At 37.2% G+C, this 24,779-nt stretch overlaps 1 protein-coding gene across 13 annotated transcripts in view; it reads right to left on the minus strand.

The window, feature by feature from the left end:
• Positions 1-22,739, minus strand: part of MAK (male germ cell associated kinase) — a 29,575-nt gene extending 6,836 nt beyond the window's left edge. For 6 of the 13 annotated variants that reach the window (XR_003529478.1, XR_003529479.1, XM_027654119.1 and 3 more), the window contains exons 1-13: positions 22,667-22,734; positions 16,738-17,075; positions 14,985-15,039; positions 13,952-14,073; positions 12,851-12,930; positions 11,052-11,184; positions 10,789-10,960; positions 6,955-7,122; positions 4,696-5,016; positions 3,492-3,682; positions 2,827-2,957; positions 787-918; positions 36-110 (exon numbers count right to left, since the gene is read on the minus strand). Coding sequence is in view for 11 of the 13 variants with exons in the window: in XM_027654119.1 (XP_027509920.1) it covers positions 36-110; positions 787-918; positions 2,827-2,957; positions 3,492-3,682; positions 4,696-5,016; positions 6,955-7,122; positions 10,789-10,960; positions 11,052-11,184; positions 12,851-12,930; positions 13,952-14,073; positions 14,985-15,039; positions 16,738-16,838 (1,681 nt within the window). In the remaining 2 variants the exon portion in view is untranslated. Of the gene's footprint in view, positions 1-35; positions 111-786; positions 919-2,826; positions 2,958-3,491; positions 3,683-4,695; positions 5,017-6,954; positions 7,123-10,788; positions 10,961-11,051; positions 11,185-12,850; positions 12,931-13,951; positions 14,074-14,984; positions 15,040-16,737; positions 17,076-17,371; positions 17,390-22,620 lie in introns of those variants that run through there. The other 7 variants (XM_027654122.1, XM_027654123.1, XM_027654120.1 and 4 more) reach the window with 7 other exon arrangements.
• Positions 22,740-24,779: the final 2,040 nt, after the last annotated feature.

The raw sequence follows: 24,779 nt of genomic DNA on the forward strand, positions 1-24,779 counted from the left end.
ATACAAAGAACTAGGCTACAATTTCTATAAATTACCTTTTGGATCTTCTAATTTTTCATTAAACCTTTCTTTGCATGATAGCTTTTCAATAGGTATAATTAAGTTCTCATCTGTAGGTAAGGAAAACGAAAGGAAGAAAAAGATGGAAAGACAGAACTTTAGAAAAAGGATAAGAAGAACCTGTTTAGGTGATGTAAAAGAACAGAAGGGGAAAAAAGCAAGCAAGAATGAAACTTTGTTTAACTAGCCTTAGTCTTCACTAATAGTGTACTTCACAAAACATACTCCCAAAAATAACTTCCCTGACAGTTCTTGAAAATAAGGGGACTTTTCGTGCAGCACAGTATTTAGGACAAGGCTAGTAAACAGATAAAAGACATATTTAGAATATTAGGCAGCACTTTTATTACATGAGCACACTGCTCACCATTTTGTTTTCACAGGTGACACTGCTGTTTGCTAATGTTCCATAGCACACTGAGCAGGCAGTAATAAGGTCAAACTATTTGCTTAAATACAGTACCTATGGTCTAAGAGGATTATGGACAAAATTTATCTTGACAAAACTTTATAAAGAATGGCTGGTCTATACCTTCTTAATGTTCTGAAAGCAAAATACATAGTTTTACATATGAAAAAGTTGTTATGAATCATTTGTTAAAACAAGAGGGAAAAAAAGCTTAGAAGCTAAGCTTGACCACAGAATTTAAACCAGATGGTCTTAACTACATTAATTCAATAAAGTATGATGAGATATAATGTGATCATTTTCAATTACACTTTTACCTGTAGTATTTCTGCTGAAAGTCAATCCTCCTCCAGTATGTGCCAGCGATTTAGAAAACAACTGGTTGTTCCAGGTTCCTTGTGATCCTTCTCTATTGACTGCTGCTAAAGAGACACTCTTTGGGTTTACACCTTAGAAAACAAATGATAAATAATGTTATAAATATCAATTTTCAAACATTATGCAACCCATGAAAAATGCACATTTTTAGAACAGTGAACCAACACTGAATTATTTGTGCTATAATGTGAACACCATTAATGTAAATTAACAATGTCCATTGATTAGGTTAGATTTTTAAGCTAAGCCATGAAAACTAGTGACACTGATTTAAGAAAAATTCTCTTCATGCTTTCAAGAGAACTTTTAACAGTCTTTTTAGTACAGTTACTTGGTTTCTATAAAACCATAATCGCATTATTGATATTTTTGTCTATCAAAAAATTAACACAAATTAAAAATACCTATCAAAAACTAGGGTTCTCAAGACTGAAAATAAACTATTTCTTTAAGGGTTAAGTTAAAAAGTAGGACAAAGAGGTTCTTGTTCGTTCACATGTTAGGAGCATTACAAGACTTAAGGGGATTACACTGCACGAAAACAGCTCCCAGATCTGCTGGTTACAGAACTAAAGTAATATGTATAAATAACAAATATGCTCCTTGGAGCTATTACTCCCTTAAATCTTGGAATTAATTATTTTTTACATCTATGCCTTTCTAACTGAAAACCAGAGAGACACTAGAATCATGCTTAAAAGAAGAAATATAGATGAACCTTCCATTTGTGTTACCTTTAGATAGGGAAGCTCCTCGCCCTTTATATTTTTCTTTTTCTTTTCTTTTGGACTTAAACTCTTGAGTCTCTGGGCATCCTATTTAACATTCAGGAAGTGATTTCATATTCAGAAGTCATCATTACCCTAATGAATTCCTGACAAATTAATGATACGTTGTAACAAAACAACTTGCCTGACAATGATGAATTCCTTTGTGAGCCACCTAAATTCTCACATGTGGATTACAGCAGAAGTCATGATATGCTTATTGGAATTGTACAAAGCATCATGGTAACAAATAAATGACACTAAGTGACACCAAGAAAATAATTTGATTATAGTATATATTTAGAATACTTAATGAAGGAAACATTCTCTTTGCTTTCCCCTCCTTTCCATTCTCATTTCTAGCAATTACATAATTTCATGTTATTTTCCTGATAAAAGCACCCAGAGTTAGACTAAGTCTTCTATTTTTAAAGATACCTGGGGAGGGGAAGTGAATGTGTGAATTCCTACCAGTGCCAGTGGTTGATATTTCTAAACACTTCCTACAAAGAAGGCTAAGTGTGTAAAGACCTCCAACCTCCTGACACTGCAAAACTGATAAATATGCATTATATATGTATAAAATCATAGAATGATTTGGGTTGGAAGGGACCTTAAAGATCTTCTAATTCCCACACCCCTGCCATGGGCAGAGACACCTCCCACTAGATCAGGTTGCTCAGAGCCCCATCCAACCTGGCCTTGAACACTGCCAGATATGGGGCACCCACAACTTCTCTGGGCAACCTGTTCCAGTGCCTCACCACCCTCATAGTAAAGAATTTCTTCTATATATCCAATTTAAATTTCTCCTCTTTCAGTTTGAACCCATTACTCTTTGTCCTATCACTATGGTTCCTGATGAAGAGAATATATGTAGTTTCTTCAGTCCTCAGACACACTTGCTTATAGGTCAATCAGGATATATTCCTAGTAGTCCCAGAGACACTGGATTTATATTACTGAGGATTTTTTATGTTACTGGTCATAAGAGGTGCTGTGAACTGTTATGGTGTACAAGCCACATTTACATAGCCATGAATTTCTGCATCAATTGTGATATGTTCTGGGAAAGGCATTTAGTCCAAAGCTTGAAAATTTAGCCTGGTTATGAACAGTAAAATTATCTAATGAGAAATCCAAAGTTTAAATGTACTGTGTGTAGGTTGTGCCCACCTTGTATTTTCTATATGTATTGACTTTTAACCTTACCAGGTAGATATCTTGATTGTCTTAGATAGTACTGTTTTGCTGATGTATTTGATCTTCCAGAATCATTTCTCATCAGAACCTTATTTTCTGCTCCTGGCTGGATACAGCATGAAGGCTTTGGTTCTGGCACACTGAAAAATCAAAATTTTCAAACAATGTGACCAACACCTCCATCTCAGAATACCACAAGCTGACCTTAGCCTGAACAATAGGGTGCTCTTCAGTTATCCCACTTTCATCAGCAGAGTCTATTTCCAAAAAGTAACAGCCAAATCTAATACCTCATGAGCATTTGACCTGGTATTGGAAGAAATAAGTGTATCCAACAGTACAGAATAAGAGCAAATGGGGATAACTGGCAGAACACAGTATCACTTAACTGACAAAGGAAATTATGTTAGTATGTCTGATTTTAGTAAGACAGACATTTTCTTAATAACACAAGAAACACGTAAACCATGTAGTGCCTGAAAGCAAATTTGATTGTATTGGGATACTGCTAGCACCAAATCAACATCACACCCAAAGCTGGTCTGCTCATACAGCTTTTGGCATTCTTGCAGAATTTGGGTGACTTGAATTTTTCCAGACTTGTCTTAATCAATCTATAAATCTACTGGACAGTTTGCTAAAAGAAAATACGATTTCATAATTGTAGGACCTACCTAAAAATAAATTCCTTGTTTTTCTTTTCTTTTAACAATGCAATGCTAGGCTTCTTTGAACATGACATTCCAAATTCAGGGTCATCCAAGTCATCCCAGCTATCCATAGCCTTTACCAAAGTCTGACCCCATCGTCTTCTGCAGCTTTTAGGACCTAGTGCAACATTCAGAGGGCCACTAGCTGCTTGTTTCTATTTTAAATAAAAAAAAAACAACAACCTTTAATTCCATTCTAAAATTTTATATTTTGTATCTAGTTTACTTTCTGAATACTGGTTAAAGACTTTGAGGGAATTTTTCTTGTTATGTTCTGCCTGTTTTGGTCATAGTCTCAGAATGACTTTAAGTACAAACCATAACAATAATGCCAGCATGTATTTTGAGTGTAGCTCTTTTGGACTCTCATCCTTAAATTGCCCAAGTCTACCTAAAGTAGTGAGGTTAACATTCTATTTGCAGATTCAGTTCTGTGTTCAGCCTCTGCTGCTGGTATCTTGTTGAACTTGTGCTCTAAACAGTGGTAGATGAACCTTCGAGAAATAGAATACAATGGTGCAGAACACTGCTGTGGTCCCAAAGTAAGTACAGCAAATAAAAGAAGCTTGTCAGGCCTTTCTTAAACATTCTCTTCCAATGAAATTACTAAATTTAAAAACTATCCTTTCATCTGACTACCATTTGCTTTCCAGTATTTTCTGAATACCTTTTACTTTTAACATGCTTTATATTGCAGTTCAGCGAGTACAACCCAAAAGCAAAATGAAAATTACAAACCAAAGTTTACTATTCATCTTACAAAAAAATATTAGTTGTTAAAGTCTTGTGAGGTTAGGAATTGGATAAACCTTCTTGGGTATTTTCCTGCATGAGGCAAGAGAAGTTCTCCCTTTCCACTTCTCTACTGTATACTGACAGTATTTTTGTGAATTATTTCTCAAAGGTCAATAAGTCATAGCTGTTATAACTATGTTACTGCATAAGCATGTCAGTAAGGGCTATTATAAATGAATACACATTGTTGTTACAAGCAATTTTTTCTTCTGACTGGCTGCCAAATTTTAGTAAGCGACCTGGCATATCCTCTATTAGTCCCTAGTTATCTATTTGTATTTCCTCTAATAAAATGTAGGACAAGTGAGCACCTGGTTGAATATACTAAGAACTTTTAATAAAACCATCTAAGTAGTTATTAAAGACAACTTACAGGTGATGAATTTTTATTGATAATTGGAAAAAATGGTTGTGCTTGTGGCTGCTGCTGCTTTGGTACTTGCTGGTTAGCTGTATTCTGAGGCAACTGAATTTGCTGGAGAGGCTGGTGGTTAACCTTTGGCAGGGGCTGTGGCTCTGTTTTGTCAGGTAAATCAGGTGAAGACAGAGGTTCTGGCTTGGATATAGCTTCCAGTTTAGGAAAAGCTGGCTTTGGCTCTGTTGGCTGAACCGGTTTAATAGGAGTCTGCTTCTCCAGATACTGTGGAGGAGGTCCTAAAATTTGGCCAACTTGAAAGTAAGGATACTTCAAAGCCTGGAGAAGAAGATATAACATACTAATTTTACTTCAAAAAGTTGATTTTGGTAACCTCAGCAAGGATCTAAGCAGGTTTCTGAAACATTTAAGCAAGCAAATCCTGCACAGATGCAGGATGGATGCATAATGAGATCATATGTAAACAGTGTGTACTGATAACTGGCAGTTCTGTGTTTCAAAGTCTTCCCATCATAACTCAGTAAGACAGATCCAATTGTGCATGTTACAGCAGTCATGTCTTTCCCTCCTTTACTGCTAGGTTTTGTGGAGTCTGTGCTTTGTGGTGTGTTTTACATTCGACACCATTCTAAATTCATGCAGTAACAAATCTCAGTTTTAAGACGAGTAGTCTCCACTACCTTTACCACATGCTTTAGTGCCTGTTTTCACTGCTGATTATGTTTTGGCAACTCAAGGAACAGTCTGGGGTTTTTTAATTAAAAAAACCAAACCAAACAAAAAATCCCCAACAAAAACAAACAAAAGCAAAAAAACCCACATAAGAAAACCATCCAAACAAAACAAATCCCCACAAGCACCCACCCCCCCCAAGAAAAACAACAAAAAGCAAGCAAACAAACAAAAATACCCACAAAACAAAACAAACAAAACCAAGAAAAAAACAGAAGTGAGATGATTGCCATGTATGGGTTTTACAATTACCGAATGTTAATGAGCAAAGTTTCTCCCTCATTTTTCTTATCACCAGCTTTCCCTGCTTTTGTTTTGCTTTAAAATACATTCGCTGTGCTTGCTGTGTCTTCATGGTGTTTATTAGGAAACTACAATGTCTGTCTTAAGGCAGATGTTTATTTCATCCTTTTACTCTGACCTTTTCATGTCCACCACTGGATGCAGAGCCTGGACACACCTTAGTAACACACCTCCTTCTATGTCAAAGTAGCTCATTCTGCTACTCCTTCTGGGTAGGATCCTACTCTTTGTTAGTTCTCAAAGAGGTGTTTTGCCTCAGCTGCACTCAAGAATTGCTGCCTTTTTACACATTACCATGTATATGCATTAAACTCTTTCTTTTGACTGTGGATTACACAACTGCTGCAGCTGCTTCCTTGATAATTCACTTGTGTAAAAGCTGGTTATTTGCTTTTATAAGGCACCATACGGTGTTTTGTGTAGAGATACATAGTACTGGACTACAGATAGATCTCAGTGGCTGTACAATAGTTATGCTTTATAAAGTGGATAGAAATGGTTGCTGTATTTGGTACCATCTGTTTAACCACTTCTGAACCACTTACGTTACATCCAACTTGCAATATGTCTTTTCTTTCCCAATTTCCTCTATTCTTCCTTCCTATACTTCTAAATAGGATCGCATTAGGTATGAATTTAAAAAAAAAAAATCCACAGAATGTAACCATCTTTGGTACTTGAAATATGTTTTCTTCAAATCAACTTGGAGAAAAACTGTGACCTTTGTGATCTACTGGTATGTTCTTCACAAAGTTCTTTCCTTATCACTTAGAACAATTTATATTCCACCTCCAAGTAAAAATAATCCTTAGCTCTTCATACTGTATTCCATCTGCAGCTTCACAGAAAGCAAAGCGTAGTTTTCAATAACACCCTTTGCACAGATGGGGGAGGAAAACAAAGGTAGCAGAAGTGACTTGTAGAACACAACTGAGAAAACTTGTGGCTCAGCTTTTTCTCTATCCTGTATGGAGAGAGTTTTAAAATATGCCAACACAGAAGACAACACTGCAGAAATAACTGAAGAGTTTATGATGTCTGCTGAGCCAGGTTTAGAACTTTTTCTCCTCACCACTCAATCTCATTCCCACACAAGTGTTCAAAGTGAGGAGATGTTTCTGTGGCCATCAGTAGTATGACAATCAAATGCTTTCTGTATCTACAATTTTTTAGCAATGAAAGAAAATTCAGCCTTATACTTAATTACTTATGTGCTCAGACCTGACTTGCTGTAGGTCTCTTCTTTGGATTCCAGTTTAGCATGTCACTCATAAGCTGTATTGCTTCATTGCTTGCATTTGGGATGAGAGTTTTTAGGCTTATAGGGACACATTGTGGGAAACGGAAATTCATGGCAGAAGCAAGGTGGTATCCTTCTGGCCAGTCACTCTGTTTTAAAGGAAAGAAAAATTAATACTAAAAAAGAACAAAGACTATGTATCTTTGAAGTATTACATCAAAATTAATGCAGCTTGAGTCATGCTTGGTTTGCATGGCTCCTTGCTAAATAGCCGGAAACAGGCATTCCTATTATCCATTACAATTATTACAACACTTGTGAATGCAACATCAGCTTCCAGTTTCTGGCAGTCCTTCTCAAGCTCTCCTGTAGGTAAAGGTGGAACCATTGTTCTGAATAACACACTTGGAAACATTCTACCTGAAGGACAAGAGAGTGCATCATCCATAGATACCAAGAAGTACTACTTCTTTCTTTCCTCTAGAACAGCTTTCTTATACATTAGAAGATGTATTTCTTCTCCTTTTCTTCCAGTACTCCTTTGTATAGGCTAGAGAAACCCAAACAATTCCTGGGTCTAGGCTTTTAAAGTTTTATTTCTTCTCTAGACCCTGATCTTTTTCTCTTGAAAAGGGAAACTTTAAACTGGATGTAATATAGCAAGTGAAACAGAAAGATTAGTTCATATGCCCATGAGCAATACTCCTTTCTCTACACACTGGTATGGTATTTGTCTTTATTGCAACAAAATACTGTTGACATAAAATACACTGTATATCTCCTATGGCCTCTTCTACAGATGTGTTAGCTGGATAGTTATCCACAGATATTTATGTAACTGATTATTCCTGCCTAAGTACAGCACTCAACACATTATTGAAGAAATTTTTTTAAAGCTACGTCTTTAATTTTATTTAAAAAACCCTCTAAATCCTAATCTTATTTTCTAACATTCTCAATCCTTCTCAGCCTATCTACCAACTTAAGAAGTAAAATCTATTCCATCCGAAGGACTTCAATTCAGTTTCAAAAATTTCATCAGATGCAGAACCACTCATGAGTTCTATTCAATCTATCTTTCATTTTGAATGAGAACCAGTGAAGTTTATTCTCTGAAGGCGGCCTTCAAAACAGGTATGCACTTGTGCAGTTTGTATATATATATATGCTGATGAAAATGTGAGGAACAGCATCAGAAGCCTTCCTGAAGACAGTGTAGGATATTAGTGCTTTTCCTCTATCCACCAAGCCTATTACTCTGCTACAGGGCAAATTGGATTGATTTGATAGAATTTGGTCTTAAGATACCATGTTAGCTATTACTCATCTTTTTATGCACAGTATTAGCTCTGTTAGCACAGCCCATGGTAACCAAAGAACTCAAATATAATTATAAACCACATCTGGTTAAAATAAGTCTCAAGACTTCAAGTGACTTCTTATTCCACCTCAGAGAATAGTTTGTTCATTTAAATTAATGGAGAAAGCCTCTTTCCTCCTCCACTGCACTGTCCTCCTTTATTGGATTTGGTGACATTCTATCTTCTAGAAGTAGTGATAAAGGAACAGTTTACAATGAAGTACCAAGGGCTGAATGTTGAACTGGTGAAGTATAGGGATAGGGTGAAAACAGTATAAGAGCAAAAATGAAAAATACATTTTTATTAAAAAAAAAATAAAAATTAGAAGTGCGCCATCACTGCCAGTACTTGAATGGTGCAATTTAATTATAAAATAAATAAAGCAATGTAATTTATAAAATAAAACAAAATAGTTGCGTGTCACTATTTTAAACACCCAAATTCACAGAAGTCATTAGTATGGTATCATGGGCTTAAACACAGGAAAGCAAACTGGAATAAACTATTGTTCATAATTTCTGTAATTCCTTATTGTGAGATAATGGAATTAATCAAAATTTGTGTCTGAAAAAAATACTATTTGTAAAACTACCTGCAAAATCACACTATTAAAATAACTACTTCTGTTTTTCAGAATGCAGAACAGTACTTCACTTGAAACAAATGCATTATTTGTTGTGATAATTCCTATAATAATATTTAAGTACTCCTCTTACATAGTGATCTCCCTGAAGAATGCCTTTAACATTGTGGTGAGGGGAGAAAATTCCCAGGTCTGCCCAGCAGATGACAGGGGCCCAAAGGAACTAATTACAGCTTCCTGATCCCAGAAGGTTGACATATGCTGTCTCTAACCTCTAGGGTCTTTATTGGAGGCTAAAGTTTTCTATGAAATACTCAGCTGGTAATGCTCCCTGCTTTCCCAAGCAATAAGCTTCCTAGTCAGGGAATGACACTCTAAACAGTCATAATTTGCTTCTGTTAACTACTTGTAAGGTTAGAGAAAAAACACAGCGGTCAGCTCAGTGCTGCTCAGCTATTGCTCTACAAAATGAAAACCTTTCCCTGCACTTCTAGAATTCTATGCTGTTTATGCTATACATTGAAAATGTTCCAGAAGCTAGCAGGTTACTCTCTTTCACAGATATTCTTAATATACATCAAAATGTTCTTCTTAGTATCCTAGACTTTTGATCTGCTTAAGAAACTTCACATCTGCATTTGAAAACACAAGTCCTAAAATACTACTCATATTCCGCATTATTTTGATGCATAACTGGGTCATGGTAAGCACTGTTTTACACATCATACCAATTTTCACTTAGTCTTCTAGAGTCAAGTTTCTTTTCCACAACATACCATCTGTAACTCTCCACTTGACCTTTTATCCTCTGCTCTGTCACGAGTTTGCACCTGTTTCTCAGTATGTTCTCTTGGATGTCTTCCCACCACTTTCAAGCTCTTCATGTTCCTAGCTAAACTTAATCTATTTCTGTTTTACGTTTTCAGTTCCTTCTCTATCGATAACAGCTCCATTACTAGACAAGAATTATACTATATTTTATATCACTAGAATACTAATGAAACTGATTTTTCTCTCCCACCCTTAGGTTTTCCCAGATTTAGAGACTCTGTTCAGTCAGTTATGTCACCAAGATCTGTTTGCATCCATAAAGTACTGACAGACATCTGCCATTTCTTACCTTAGTCTCCAAAATTATTTAATCTTATATGGTCTTTTTTTCAGCTTATTCAAAATTTTGAAGGTAAGCTTATCCTTTTCTTGCATGATCACATACTCATTTGCTAAAAGAACTTTTAAACTGAAATAGATATAATTGCATACATTTTTATATGCCCTAACCAAACCTTCCTTGTAATTTAAAATAGTATTTATCCCATCCAGAAAGTAACTGAAAAACATTGTTTCCTCTCTAAAAGACTGCACATTTTCCCTCCATTACTTCTTATTGCTAATAATATTTATGAGATATCTGTGTTTGAGATCAAATTCAAAAGAAAAGCATAATTTGTCTTATTTATCATATCTTCTACTAGCTCTAAATTCTGGGGGCCACCACAGAAAAATTGCACTTTCAGGAAAGGAAAGTAAATTGGCTGTGGGAAATGAAACCTTGGGAGACTTCTGATTTGCTTTCCAATATAAATAGCTTTAAATAACTAAATTAACCAATTTTATCTGGCTTTCATCAGAGGAGAATAAGGCTACACATAATGGTATGATACACAACAGATGCTAATATACAACAAAGGACTAGCATTACATGCCATAATGGAAGCTTAAATGAAATATGGTTGAGAAAACCTTAAGCCTCAGGAAACTTACTAAACTAATAATTTAATATGTAGGTTCTGCAATATAATTAACACGTTTTGTAAAAATTTGTTTGTTTGTTTTAAAAATACAACTGTCAGAGTTTTTTTAAGTCTTACCTTCTTTGGAGTCCCCAGTACTTGGCAAATTTTGAAGATTTCATCTACTTCACTTGTGCCTGGGAAAAGAGGTCTTAGTGTGTACAATTCAGCCATTATGCTGCCAACTGCCCACATATCAATAGGTGAGCTATAGATAGATGATCTCAGCAAAACTTCAGGAGCACGGTACCTATAAGGATGGAAGGAAATAACAGATAAATTAAAGTGGTAATAGAACGGTAATTAGTTAAGCTAATGTATTAAATTCTTAATATACTTACCACCTGGTAGAAACATAATCTGTGTAAGGTGGCTGAGATCTCAGTTCTCTAGCCAAACCAAAATCTGCTATTTTCACAAGTTCTGGTCCAATACAGAGAAGGTTTTCAGGCTTCATATCTCTATGAAAAAATCCTGTAGAGGATCAGACAAAAAAGAGTGGCAAATCATCATGTAATCACTTCTTAAGCAGCACCTTCTAATAGAATAATCCAATATTTACTTTGGGATGTTTTAGAAGAATATAGTATTTTCCTGTCTTTTTTTTTCTTAATTTTTTAAATATAAATTCAACATAAAAGAATTGTAGCCCTCCCCCAACAAATGCACACATTTACCCTCCAGTGAATATTACACCAAGTGTTCTTAAATTAACAGATGTAAACAGTCATGAGCACACTAAGGAAAATGAATTGGTTATTGCAGAAACATCAGTTTGTGCACCAAACCAATTTCAGAATGAAATATTTTGCAAAAGCTACAACTGCTTTTTCAGTTTTGGATAATGGAAAAATTGAGCATCTGACACACTTACTTGATTTATAAAATGCCTTGAATGATTTTTTAATTAGTTACTTATCATTCTGACAACAACTTGGAGATACAGACATATAAAAGAGGTGCAAATTCTGCTCAGGAATACTAATTATCAGTCATGTGGGCACATAAAGTTTCTTCAGTGCTTGCTGTTGGCTTGAGCACCTCTATACTTGGGCAGTGGTTAAGTCACTGAGCAAATCAATTCTACTGATTAATTGGAACGCACAATTTGTTATATTATACATTAACTTGCTGGAAATTCACTTGCTAGAATAAAGCATTCAACTTCTGCATGCACAAATTGAAAATCACTCTAAGAAGTTGGCTGAAACTATTACAATGAAATGTAAATATTCAAATTTATCATACTCTTATCCCCAAACATGGTCAAATCAAAATATTAATTACCGTACCTTAAAATTTGAAGTTTTTCTTAAAATCTAATTTTCTCATTGATTTCATGGAGAAATGGGGAAGGAAAAGAGGATGCTAATAATCAGAGAACAGTATATGATCTTGATCAGAAAGACAAGAAAATGGCAATTTGATAATACTAAACAGAACTAATTATTTATTTGAATTTATCAACAGGCCTTATCGGGGTACATGAAAGTCAATCAGACTTCACTGGGAACATGGTTTCTTATTTCATTTTCAGTTAATTAAGAGGTTTGCAAACTCTGTGAAACTTTCTATTGCTGTGAGCACACCGCACCTCTAATTTAGACCGTGCCTGTAATTCCTAGAAACATCCCATCTATTAAAATATATTCAGATTGTATTAAAATAAATTCAGATTGTATTTACTAATGACATTGTTTGAATTTCTCAATGAACAAGTTATATTAGTATTTTTTATATGTAGAGTATCCTATTAGTTATAGTATCAGAACACAAAAGTATTGATGTATCAATGCTCCTTGATTAGATCTTTTTGAGGAAGCAGAATTGTTTAGTATAGCACAGCATAAAAGTTTCTACAGTTTTATTTATTCATCTAGTAACTAAGGCAGAAAGAACTACTGAACATTCTATGAACAACATCCAATGCTTTCCAAAAGAAAGAGGAAAATGCAATTATAGGAAAACAAAGAGTAACAAGGCATGGTTTAAAATTGCACCATACTTGAAACAGATAAGAATATTTTATTAGAGATAATTAATAGCCTTTGCTAGATATTTCTATTCATGTTATTTCTACGCATGATCTTCTTTTCTAAAAAAAAAGTACAACACAGTTAAACTCTAGTATGAAACCTACCATGTTTGTGGATAAAAGCCAGCCCTTGTAATATCTGATACATCATGTTTCTGATGACTGACTCGGGGAACAACTTGTTTCTGTGAAGAAACAGAGTAACAACTTCATGTAATTAAGGAAAAATAATGTATCTTCAGAACACACCCATTTCTTCATTTTGCATGACACATCAAGTCTTGTGCACAAAAATAAGACATATTCAACCAGCTCGCTTCAAAACTCTACCAGACCTTAGTTTCACTCACTGTAAGTGCTGCAGAGCAACTTCTCTGCTGAGAGGTTCATGATCCTATCCCTCTGTACAAGCTGGCTGGCTGGCAGTGTGCTTGACCAGGTGAACATGGAATGCACAGTAACGCAGCAAGGCAGACATCACACAGTGAGCACTGTAGGGAGGGGTATCAGCCAGTGGTACCCTTAAGGGAACCCTGATTGAGAGCAGTGCTGCTCAGCTGCACTGTAACTCTGTGCTAGTATGGCTACCAGCTATCCCAGGACATCAGCCCAAGAGCTCGGCACATTAGGAGGTAAAAGTGCATGACAAAAGTCTGAAGGAAACACACATTAAAGGCAAAAGCATTCTGCAAAGAAAGATGTTACTGCAAAGACAGATCCTATTCCAAAGTCCACCTTGCAAGTCTTGCTATGTACTGTTTGTCCAAGATTGCAACATCAGTGTTAACCTATATATAGGTTGGTTTTATGCATGTACACGCACATAAGCATCCCCACATTAAGCCAAACCCATGAGCAAAAGCAGAACGAACAGTGCTTATCCAATCCTTCATACATTAAAGTGAAGGTTATTAAAGAAAAAAAAAAAGTATTTGGAATTTCTCTCATGAGTCTACACAAAGGCATGCAAACTATCATGTTAACAACTGATCAAACTTATTTCCAAAAGCATTAAAATATACAATCTTGTAACACAGAGCAATGCAGAATTCTATCCTCAGATAAGCAGGTGCAGCAACTCCTGTTAACATCAATAGGGCTGCAAGGAGAGCCAAAACCAGAAATTCCAATGTGGTCTTCAAGGTAGTATGAATATCATTAAATAAAGCATGATAGCACATTGCTTGTTCTGTGAAAAAGACATACCTATCCTTCATTAACTGATAGAGATTTTCCTTCATATATTCAAATACAAAGTAAAGGTGGTCATTTTCTCGTATGACTTCTTTCAATTTTATTACATTGGCATGGTTTAGCTTCTTCAGAGACTGTAACAGAACAAAATATGGCTTCAGATAACTCGACAGTGACCTTGATTCCTTATCAGAACTAAATTTTTAACATGTAAGTTTCTAGTCCAGAATACACAAAACATGTTCATCTGATACTGTTACTTATCTCATAATGTTTGTTTCAAAGAACAACAAAATAGCAGTTTAATTCCAAAATAAAACCAACAACTATATTAATAGTAGTTTAAACCTATTTGTAGGGATTACATCAGAGCTGGAGTGAAGATTAGCATAAAAACCTAATTCCCTACAATGAAAGACAAATCTGAAGCTGTAACAGCTCTTGCTCACTGAACTGAATAAGAAAACCCAGCATTCATTTTTTTTTCCTTTTTGGCATGAGACTTTAATGAACAAGGATTTTCTTATGGATGTACTTTTTGGATATACTGATTATGTGAAACCTCCAATAAGTAAAATCTAAACTCTTTTGTTAGGGAGTTTTGTATATACAGAAAATGCCCAGATGCCCAAAATACGGAATTTAAGCCCAGGATTTCAAGTGTTATTCTATCACTTGGCTAGCCAAAAAATCCCAGTGTTTTCTACAAATACAAGATATAAAGAATGGAGATATACCTAGAAATCTGCAAATAAAATGAAAGAGCAGGATAGTCAACCACAGGAATACACACATACAAAATCAATTTCTTTATCTTCTCTCAAAGACAAGAGGCTTGGCTGTGAGACATGGCCACTGCTTGAGAATAGTAGGGTATTCCACAAAGCAGCAGGACCTCTAAAAGTAAGAGCAGCCCATGGTTTTGTGAAATCTGTCGCCATTTAAAGAGTTTGGCCTTATGCTTGGACATTGCAGCTGCCCTTTTCCTTCATGCAAGTCTAACAAGGCATTTTTATTTTTAAACATGATCTGTTCACGACTTTACCTTGACTTCTCTCAAATTCATACATTCATCCCATGAATAGAACTTTCTTTTCATTCTGAAATACAATTCCGAGATAAAATATTTTCAGTGAACAGTACAGAATGCTTTTAGAATAAAAAACCCAAACATGTTATTTCCTAAGTGCAGCATTACCTTTACTTTGACCTCAATTTAAAACATTCAAGTATACCCATCACCAATATTATTAAAAACCAGCTCAACACTTAGAATTGCTATAAATTTGCAGTGATTAATCATCAAACACTCAAAACACACTTTTAGAGGAGTACAGCCAGAGACCATGTTACTCCAAAGTATAAGGGACAAAAAATCCCTTTGTATTATTGGAGTTGTGTTCTTAATAATATGGTAAGCAATGATGACACTGTATGTAAAACATGGAAAATCACATCCTTATGCCTAAGTTGCACATTCTAGGGAAACAAGAAAATTAAACTTTTAAAATCTGCAAGGTGTCTGGACTGCTTACCATTATAATTAAGCACCTAACTTGACCAGTCATTTTACAAATCTGTTCCAAGGTATTAATTACAAAAAAAAAAGTTTCATTTTTTTCAGGCAACATTATACATACACATGCCTCTAAACTAATTGTTGTACATAACAGTGTAATACATTTATTTGTATGTCTTGCACACATCCAAATATGGATATTTGGCTTTGCTCAGATCTTGGGACAGGGTTGTGAATGTCACTGCTGTGTTTCTGTAAAGTTCTAGCACCTAAAGCGAAGAGATTTAAACCCAAGATTTTCATTCAAAATAAAAGTATCTTCGACCAAAACTGTCCCCTCTCAAATCCCAAACTTAAAAATCACACAAAAGAATTCCATATCCTGAAATCATGAGAATGAAAAACATTCCCACAAAATGTTGCAAAAAATAATAAAAATGATCAACTGGAGATTTTTTTTTCTTTAGGATAGATTAATATTAACTTCAGTAACAGTACTAGCAAGATATGGAGAAATCTGAAATTCTCAGAAATTCTTAAAGAGAAAGTCAGTAAATTATATTACAATTAACTTAGTGCAGTAAATCCATGAATAAGGGAAAAGAGTCTCAGCAAGATACAATTTCTGGTATTTCAATTTATGCTTTATATTCTGCTTGCAATTCCCTATGAATTTCAAGGGGAACTTCCCCATTCCTCTAATAAATTGTTGTTTTGGAATCATCTTTTAAGCAAGTATGACAAGGCTCATGATTACACATAACACAACTTCATTAGATCCAAGGAGACAGCCTTTATTTACCTGACCAGATTGTTGCTGTTGTTTATCACTGTAGCAACACATGAAACTTAATGCAGTATTTACAAAGATTAGGGGGTTGGAAGGTATTTTAAATATACCCATTAAGACTGGTATTCTTACAAGTCATATAAATAAACTCCCTAATTAATCAACTGCACGTTCAGTTTTGCTTCTCCTTTGGTGTTAGCCTAACAACATTCTTAGAAGAAAGCATATTCAAACTGAACAAAACAGCATGCAATCTTATAAGCCAAGATAAATCAGTAACTTAAACTGATGTTTCTCTCTGTTGATCTGTTAGCTGAAGTCTGACTCACAAGCATCTTATTAAACACCTTAATTAAAAAATATAATTTTATTAAGTTCCTTTTAAAAAGGGACATTTTTTCTATCCTACACAAATGAAAGACAATAAAGTTAGAAGTGAAAATCTTTAAGATTTTGCAAGTACCTCTACTGAATTGAGATGCTACATACCTTTTGATAGCCACAAGTTCTCCTGACTCGTTGCTCTTCCCCATCAACACACTGCCATAGGTGCCATCACCTAGTTGTTTCATAATTGTGTAACGGTTCATTTCTTTTAAGACTCGGATAGCCAAAAGCTTATGAAATTCTCAATGTCTTCTGCTTTGTTAAAGGATTCTATGCTCTTTGATTTTCTTAAGAGAAATCTTCTTCCAGATTGCTTTATGTTGGTGAATGCTTCTCATAACGGAGCAGGATATTCACTGGTCTCCCCCAAACTACAGCTACTTTGAGATCCAGATATGAAGTATAAGAGACACAAGAACATGGTCATTCTCACATAGATCCTTAAAATAAAATAAAAAAAAAAAAAAAAAGAAGCGACGTAATTTTCCAAGATTTTAGAAAAGAGACACTACTACACTACTATTTGTATCAAACTACCCCTCCAGAACTGTATGTGTTCTTTAAATAGAACACTTGATTGTCACTAGTTCCTTTAAATCCTTCAAACCACAGAAAAGTACCTACTGTATGATTAGGGTTAGAGTAAGCAGAGACTGGAGAGCTAAGATTACTGTCATTATTCCCTAGAACAAGAGAAGTGTGTTTAAGGCTGGTGTATTCTGATGGAACTCCTTACTCCGAATTTGCAGACAGTAGCAGCTTCCTGATCTGTAACAAAGGCACAGTTTAAGTTTTGGATAACATAAACCCCCAGATTTTGCACAGGGTGCCATAGTAAACCTAGGGACTCAGCACTATTTTGAATTGGTAGTGAAAGTAGGATTTCTATGCTTAAAAAGTTAGTGAGGAAGGGAGGTGAAGAAGCGAGATAACCATTCTTCACTAGGGTAAACTGAATTGTTATAAATGTACTTGGATCATTCAGAAAAGAATTCACACTGAGCAATGCTGAATGATCATCTTTGAATATATGTAAATCTTAATTTGAATCCTGACCCAAACTTGAACCTGAACCCCAGTTTTCATTATACACAATACCATCACCAGTGTGTCAGATAAAGGCCAGCTGCCATAGGTCCTATGCACAAATCCTAAATTCCAACCAAGCACTAGCTGCACTTTGGACATAATCCTAAAAACTGACATTAAGGCACTCAGGCAAACTCACTGTAGTCATCCACTTATTTATGCAAGTCTAGGAAAAACTAACAACCTATCACTGTACCATTTACTCATCATAACCCAAATGCCAACACACAAACAAACCACTGAATGCTGAGTAATAGCATTGTCTCTACCTTTTGCCTCTGTTGTCTGAAAACACAAAATATAGCTCAAGTCAATGAAACACACAGTCAGCCTACCTTTATAGGAGACGCAGAATTCAGCATGCAACTCTGTACTCCTTAGCCTTATGCCAGAATTAGCTACAGGCTGTCCTGTCCAAACAGATTAAGGAACTCAAATTCAGCTGATAACAAGCCTCAGGCTTGAGATTTACAGGCCTGGCAAAATTTAACATTAAAACTGGCCTCTCGGGAGTGTGAACAATGCATTCTCAAGTCGACTAGCCTGCTGTGTAAACATCTGCCTAGACAATAGACCAATGTTTCTAAGCTATTATTAGTTGAAATGCTGCTTCCTCAGAGCAGTTGTAACGCACAGTGTTACTCTTATTGCTTCTGTTACCAGGAAGGAATCTCACATCAGCTGTCAACATGCCAGTACCAAGTGACTAAGTGGACATCTCAGTCTATAATCTTTGCACCAGACAACCACCACTTTGGCATTGAAAAATACAAAGATGTTTTTACACACCTCCCTCTACACCTCCCCTCCAAAGCCATCGCTATAGTAAAATATGATTTCTGGTTAATAGCATATTCTGAAACAAAGCTAAAAAGCAGATTTAACAAAAAGTAACAATCACAGACATCTCAAATTGTAACTGGATTTTAAATTGGACTTTCATATATTTAAACCTATTGCTTTTTTCTCAGACTTCAGCTTTATATCTCATTCTCCAAAATGCCTGCACACACTGAAGTCTTTAATACTTTCAATATTGTCATTTCTTCAACAAGACTATTTTTTTACTTCACTAATAAGCAGATGATCAAGTGTATACTCCAAGTTAAGATACATTCTGCATGTCCATCTTGCAAGTTGTCAATTGTTGGTTTTATGTATATATTAAAAACCAAAACAACATAAAAACATCCTGAAGGTATTCTTATACCCATTTTAAAACACAGCATCACATTTAAAGCATCATCAATGATAAACTCTATATTCATTTTGTGTATGGGTATACATAGGCATATAATATGAAGTAAACTTAAATGTAACAAATTTTGGGTGCCTGTGTTTCTCCGTTTCAACAAATATCATTGTACATTGCTTAAGGCATGTTTTTTGGAGGGGATTTAGCAATATCTGCCAAAGATGGCCCTAGCTTGAACTCTTGAAGTTACATTAAAAATCTGGAGAATTTGCACGCATTTCACTTTCAATCTTTTGCTCTCTAACAAAGCAAACAAAAAAAAACAAGATGAAAACCTCTGTATATGCAATTAACAGACCCAGATCTAGACACAAATCTCAAGTTTTAACCTTTAAGTCCTCTAATTTTGGTGCCTAAACCCTACCAGCTTTCCAAGTAATTTTCTTTGGAGTATATATTAATCACATGCTCTTACAATTATTCCTTTTGTCCAATTCTAATATTTTGGCATGTGCCCTTGAAACAACATCATATAAAGTAGTTCTCCCCTCCAGAAGTTCTGTGTAATTTCCCCTCCAGAAGTTCTGTATTGAGTGCGTGATTGTGCATTTAGTCCGTTCTGTAATATATTTTATTTCCTTATTCCTTTTCTTCTGTATATTGTAATTTTTAGGGCACGAAAGCACTTAATCGAGTAAAGTATAGAAAAGTCAACACATTCCTTTGATAATCAAATGGAAGTGTCAAATCTACTCTATGTAAATGCACAAAACAAGGTGTGAAAACTATGTACCCTGGTAACAATGTCTATGTAGTGGATACCTAAAACCACACTGATGCACACTAGGCCATTCCACTATTGACTCTCATTAAAGAGTTGTCTTGGCACTTACTGTTTACAAAAGAAAAGCAAACAATGAAACTCTTACAGTGAGACATCATCAAATGAAAACTAGCCAAATGCAGTGGGAAAAAATGGACTGCAGCTATCACACTTGACTATAAGCTCTTTTCCAGCTTTTAAGAGAATACATCCAAAAAACCTGATAGGGTATCTAAAAAACCTGATAGGGTTCTTTGGACACTAAGCGGTCAAATTTACAGCAATGTTATGGCACACCATAGCCTGTAGGAAATGCTGGAGGGTGACAGAGGTTTGCTGACCAAAAAAAGGCAGCACTGATTCCTGCAAAACTTACTGCCACTGCCCACCCATATTAAAACAAACGAGGCTGCCAAGCACTTGCATTTTTCAGCCTGATCTGGCATCAGGGTCAGGGGCTTCTTTCACTTTTACTAGAGTTACAGAGCACAGTGAGTTAGAATCTAAATGCTCTAGAGATTCACATTTCACTACAGACTTCTGCATACTTTGCACTTTAAACCACATGTACCCAGCTCAGGTGAGAATTTTTTTTCTCAGTGGTCTCTCTGTATTGTCTTTTTCAAATGTGCCGTTCAGTTTTCTCTTTCTTACCAACCTGAGGGGAAGTAAGGGCTCAGTCTAGCTTTTCTGGTTAGCACAAGCCTCTGAAGTGGCCTTTCCCATTCTAATGCTTATATATTATTATTTCCCCAGTGATATGAAGCTCTAAAATGTAAAATTATCAAAATAGTCAGCTACCAAACTGGAAAGAGAAATCCTACTCTAAACAACAGCTTGTTTTATACTCTTAATGACACACTGTGCATAATCTCTTCACACAGGATTAAGGAAGGATTAAAGCAAGGGACAAATAGAGGACAAAATACAATAGCTTGACAGAATCTATAATTTGTGTAAATTTAGAGGATCTGAACAAATATGAAGTAATTTAAGCAGAATTTCACTTTTACTATATTAATGGTGCTTTAAGCACTAGCAACAATTTGAAATTGTTTTAGTTGTCTGAATTACATTTCAAAATGCAATGAATAACAGCAAATCACCTGCATTTCTTCTGTACAAGTACTACACGTTACCAACCATTTCATAGTTGCATGCTAAACAGGCTACTCTCAAATAAACAGAAACTAGGATATATGACCCAGCAAAGACCTCCCACACAGATAAGCAGAACACCCACAACTCAATCTCACCAACCTGTTTACAGTAATCCTGAAATCGCCAAAAGTGTTTGCAGAGGATGGTACTATTCTCAGTGATCAAAACTGGCAGTACTGCACAGTACAGAATGTATGCTGATACAAATTTTAAAAGTAAAAAAAAAAACAAACAAAAACCAACCCAAACTCAACCACTAAACAACAAACAATTTGGTGCTACAAGAGCCTTCTTGGTAGTGACTGTGTATTACTAAAGCTGACAGTAATCAGATCCCATGACAGGTGGATCCAGTTCTGGAGATTACCGCAAATCCATTAGTCTAATCAAAGACCAGCAGTTATTTAAAAGCCTGACTCTCAGCTGCAAGAAAGAAGTCAATACCATTGACAGTAAATATTTGTATTTTTAAATAGACTGTCTTAAATAAATTTTTTTAAAAGTCTCTTCAAGAGTCTAGTATATTGTTTCATTTGTTTGAATCAGGCCTTTAGGATGGGACACATCAAAAAGGAAGAATTCAAGTTTGCTCTGAGTATTTTCCCTTGTTTTCTTCCAAACCAGCTTTGGTTTCAAAACAAAATGACTCACAATAACTTTCTCAGGATGTTTCATCCATGCCAGCAAGGCTACCTTTTCCCACCCCCATGAAACCTCTTCCTGCGATGCAGTGAGCAGTACAGCAAGTTTCAGGACAGCAATGGTTTCAGTGCTGCTGGACCTTGAAGTCTCCAGCCTTGCACAGTGTCCAGAAGGAACAGGAACATCTTTCAGCATCTCCACACCACTGTAAGTTTCAATAAATCACAGATTCACACAATTGTTAAGGTTGGAAGGGACCTCTGAAGATCATCTAGTCCAACCACCATTACACAGGAGCACATTAAGGTGGGTTTGGAATATCTCCAGAGAGGGAGCCTCCATGACTTCCATTGCTGGCTGTTCCAGTCCTCTGCCACCCTCAACATAAAGAAATTCTTCATCTTGTTGAGGTGAAACTTTCTGTGCTTTAGCTTATGGCCACTGCTCCTCATCGTGTCACTGAGCACCACCAAAAAGTCTGGCACCACCCTCTCGGCACCTGCCCTTGATATACTTCTATGCATTAATGAGATCCCCCTCTCAGTCTTGAGAATGGAAACAAATGCTTCTTTCCACTTCAGTTTCACCTGATGACGTTCAGTCACTTCCCAAGAGAGTACCTTCCTTAACACACGCTCACAGCAGAAAGGGGAGCACAGCACTCCTCGTACTCACTCAGGCTCTGCAACTCAGCACCACCCAGCCTGCAAGTTCCACCCCGGTTCTCCCAAATGAAAATTCACCTCCTTTCATTAACCCTGGCCATTTCAGTCCATCAAGGCCCGGACCTGACCTACTGAAGTCAAAGCAGGTAGGATCCCTCTCTCTGCAGGCTCCACACCCAAGCAGCGCCGTCTCTCCCAACCCCAGCACTACAGCAGGACAGCTCCCTATACACGTGAGTGAATCCCACCAGCGAGCCGGCCCACCCCAAACCAGCCTGAGAGCAGCCGTCCTGTTCAGGGATAGATAACAGCCCCTGGGGCTGTTCCCGCTCCATCCTAAACCAGCACCTCCTCCGTCCTGGGAAGGACCCCCCAGGACGACCCAGCCCCCGGGTGACGAGGAGACCCACCTCTCTCCACCCTTCCCGTCGCCCCCGAGCGCAGCCGCCCACTCACCGCGGCGCTGCGGGCGGTGCCACGGGGCGGTCCCCGGCGAGCCCCTTCGCTCCGCCCGCCGCCTCTCCCGGCCGGGCCGGGCCGCTCTGCCCCCGTCGCCGGGGCGACGGTCGGGGCGGGACCCGCCGCCGGCAACGCCCCGCTCGCCGCGGTCACGGGGAGCGGCAGGCGGGGCGCCAGGGCAGCATCCCAGCCGGAGCCGGGGAGGGGGGTGAATCCCGCCATGGGAAAAGCGGGGACGGGCCGCGACGCCGTGGGAAAAGCGAGTGGTGCACAACGCGGTGTGCGCATGGCGGCGAGAGCCGCGTCACGGGCTCCCTGAAGGTGGCACCGTGGTACGCGAGATCGTTTTCGGACTGTCTTTACTATCGTGGCTGTTAATGGTAATGGTAATTATATATTAAATATAGAATTGGTGCTCTGGTGAGACCCCACCTAGAGTACTGCATCCAACTCTGGCGTCCCCAACACAGGAAGGACATCGACCTGTGTGGACCAAGTCCAGAGGAGGGCCACCAAGATGATTAGAGGGATGGACCACGTCTCCTATGAGGAAAGCCTAAAAGAACTGGGATTGTTCAACCTGGAAAAGAGAAGGCTTTGGGGTGACCTAATTGGAGCCTTCCAGTACCTGAAGGGAGCCTGCAAGAAAGATGCAGAGAGACTATGTACAGGAGCATGTAGTGACAGGACAAGGAGGAATGGGTTCAAACTGAGAGTAGATTTAGATTAGATATTGGGAAAAAAAAAATCTTTACTATGAGGGTTGTAAGGCACTGAAATAGGTGGCCCAGGGAAGCTGTGGATGCTCCATCCTTGGAGGTGTTCCAGGCCAGGTTGGGTGGGGTTCTTGAGCAACCTGATGTAGTGGAAGGTGTCCCTGTCCATGGCATGGGAGTTGATCATCTTTAAGATGATCTTAAAGATCCCTTTCCAACCCAAACCATTCTATGATTCTATGAAATAAAGCCACCAGCTAAGCTGCTGCATAGTTAGCGTTTGTACATAAATTCCCACCTCTGGTATTCACAGCTGTAATGAAACCTGAGGGATTTTTTTTTCCCCTAGCATTTATTTTATTATTACTATTATTATTTATAGTAAGCAATTTATTAAAATGCACATTGCTAATACTGATACAGGGGAGAAACTTCGAATGCTGTATGTATTCTAAAACATAAGAGTACTTTTGGCAGGGAAGTCTTGTTTTAAGCTTCAATTCTTAACATTAGCTTGAACTTCCTATTTTTTAATGTTTTTGAGAGTGAGGGGCAAGAAAAGGAGGAGATTACTTCGACACAGTAGCTACTAGTAGCACCATAGAGGGAAAGGCAGAAAATTGTTTTAGAAATTCAGATTCCTATCTACTTCACCAAGCTGAGCAAAAATGGGAAGCTGTCTTCATTATACTTTTGTTTTTGTTATATTTTTTGTTTTGCCCTCTCCCTCATTAACTGGTGTGGTAACTTTGTGATGGTTTAAGAACTGTTGACAGATTAATTGATTCTACCTCAAGTCAACTGGGTGGAACGTGGGGCTACGGGAATCAGTTTTCTGGAATCCAGAGGATCTGACCACTTGCACATAGGTTGCTGAAATGAAAGTACAAGAAAACAACATTATATTTTCTGAAACAAAATATGCCTGTTTCCTTTACTGAAATAAAACATCAGAGGTGACTGCCAGGTAAAATGAAGTTCAAAGGTGAGATTTGGACATGAGAAAGAAGGTCCCATAACCCACAGGTTATCTCAGGTAGAGATTCAACAGGAGATGATTCTACACAGCAAAGCATTTAACCATGCAGTAACCAGTAAAAATGTGTTTGAACACTATTACATGTATACATTACATGTGTGGAAATACCTCTCCACTGCCAGTAGAAATGATACAATAGCAATGTCCCCTCCCTGCCCTTGTGTCCTTTCCTCACTCTACAGTTTAGCAATGTTCCATGACTATTGTTCTTCCTCCTCTGGTGCTGCCACCCAGTTTCATAGAATCATAGAATGAATTGGGTTGGAAGGGATCTTAAAGATCATCTAATTCCAACCTTGCTACCCTGGGCAGGGGTACTTTTCACAAGACCAAGCTGCTCAGAGCCCCATCCAAC

This window comes from Corapipo altera, unplaced genomic scaffold, assembly GCF_003945725.1.
Source record: "Corapipo altera isolate COAL_440 unplaced genomic scaffold, ASM394572v1 60, whole genome shotgun sequence".
Taxonomy (NCBI): domain Eukaryota; kingdom Metazoa; phylum Chordata; class Aves; order Passeriformes; family Pipridae; genus Corapipo; species Corapipo altera.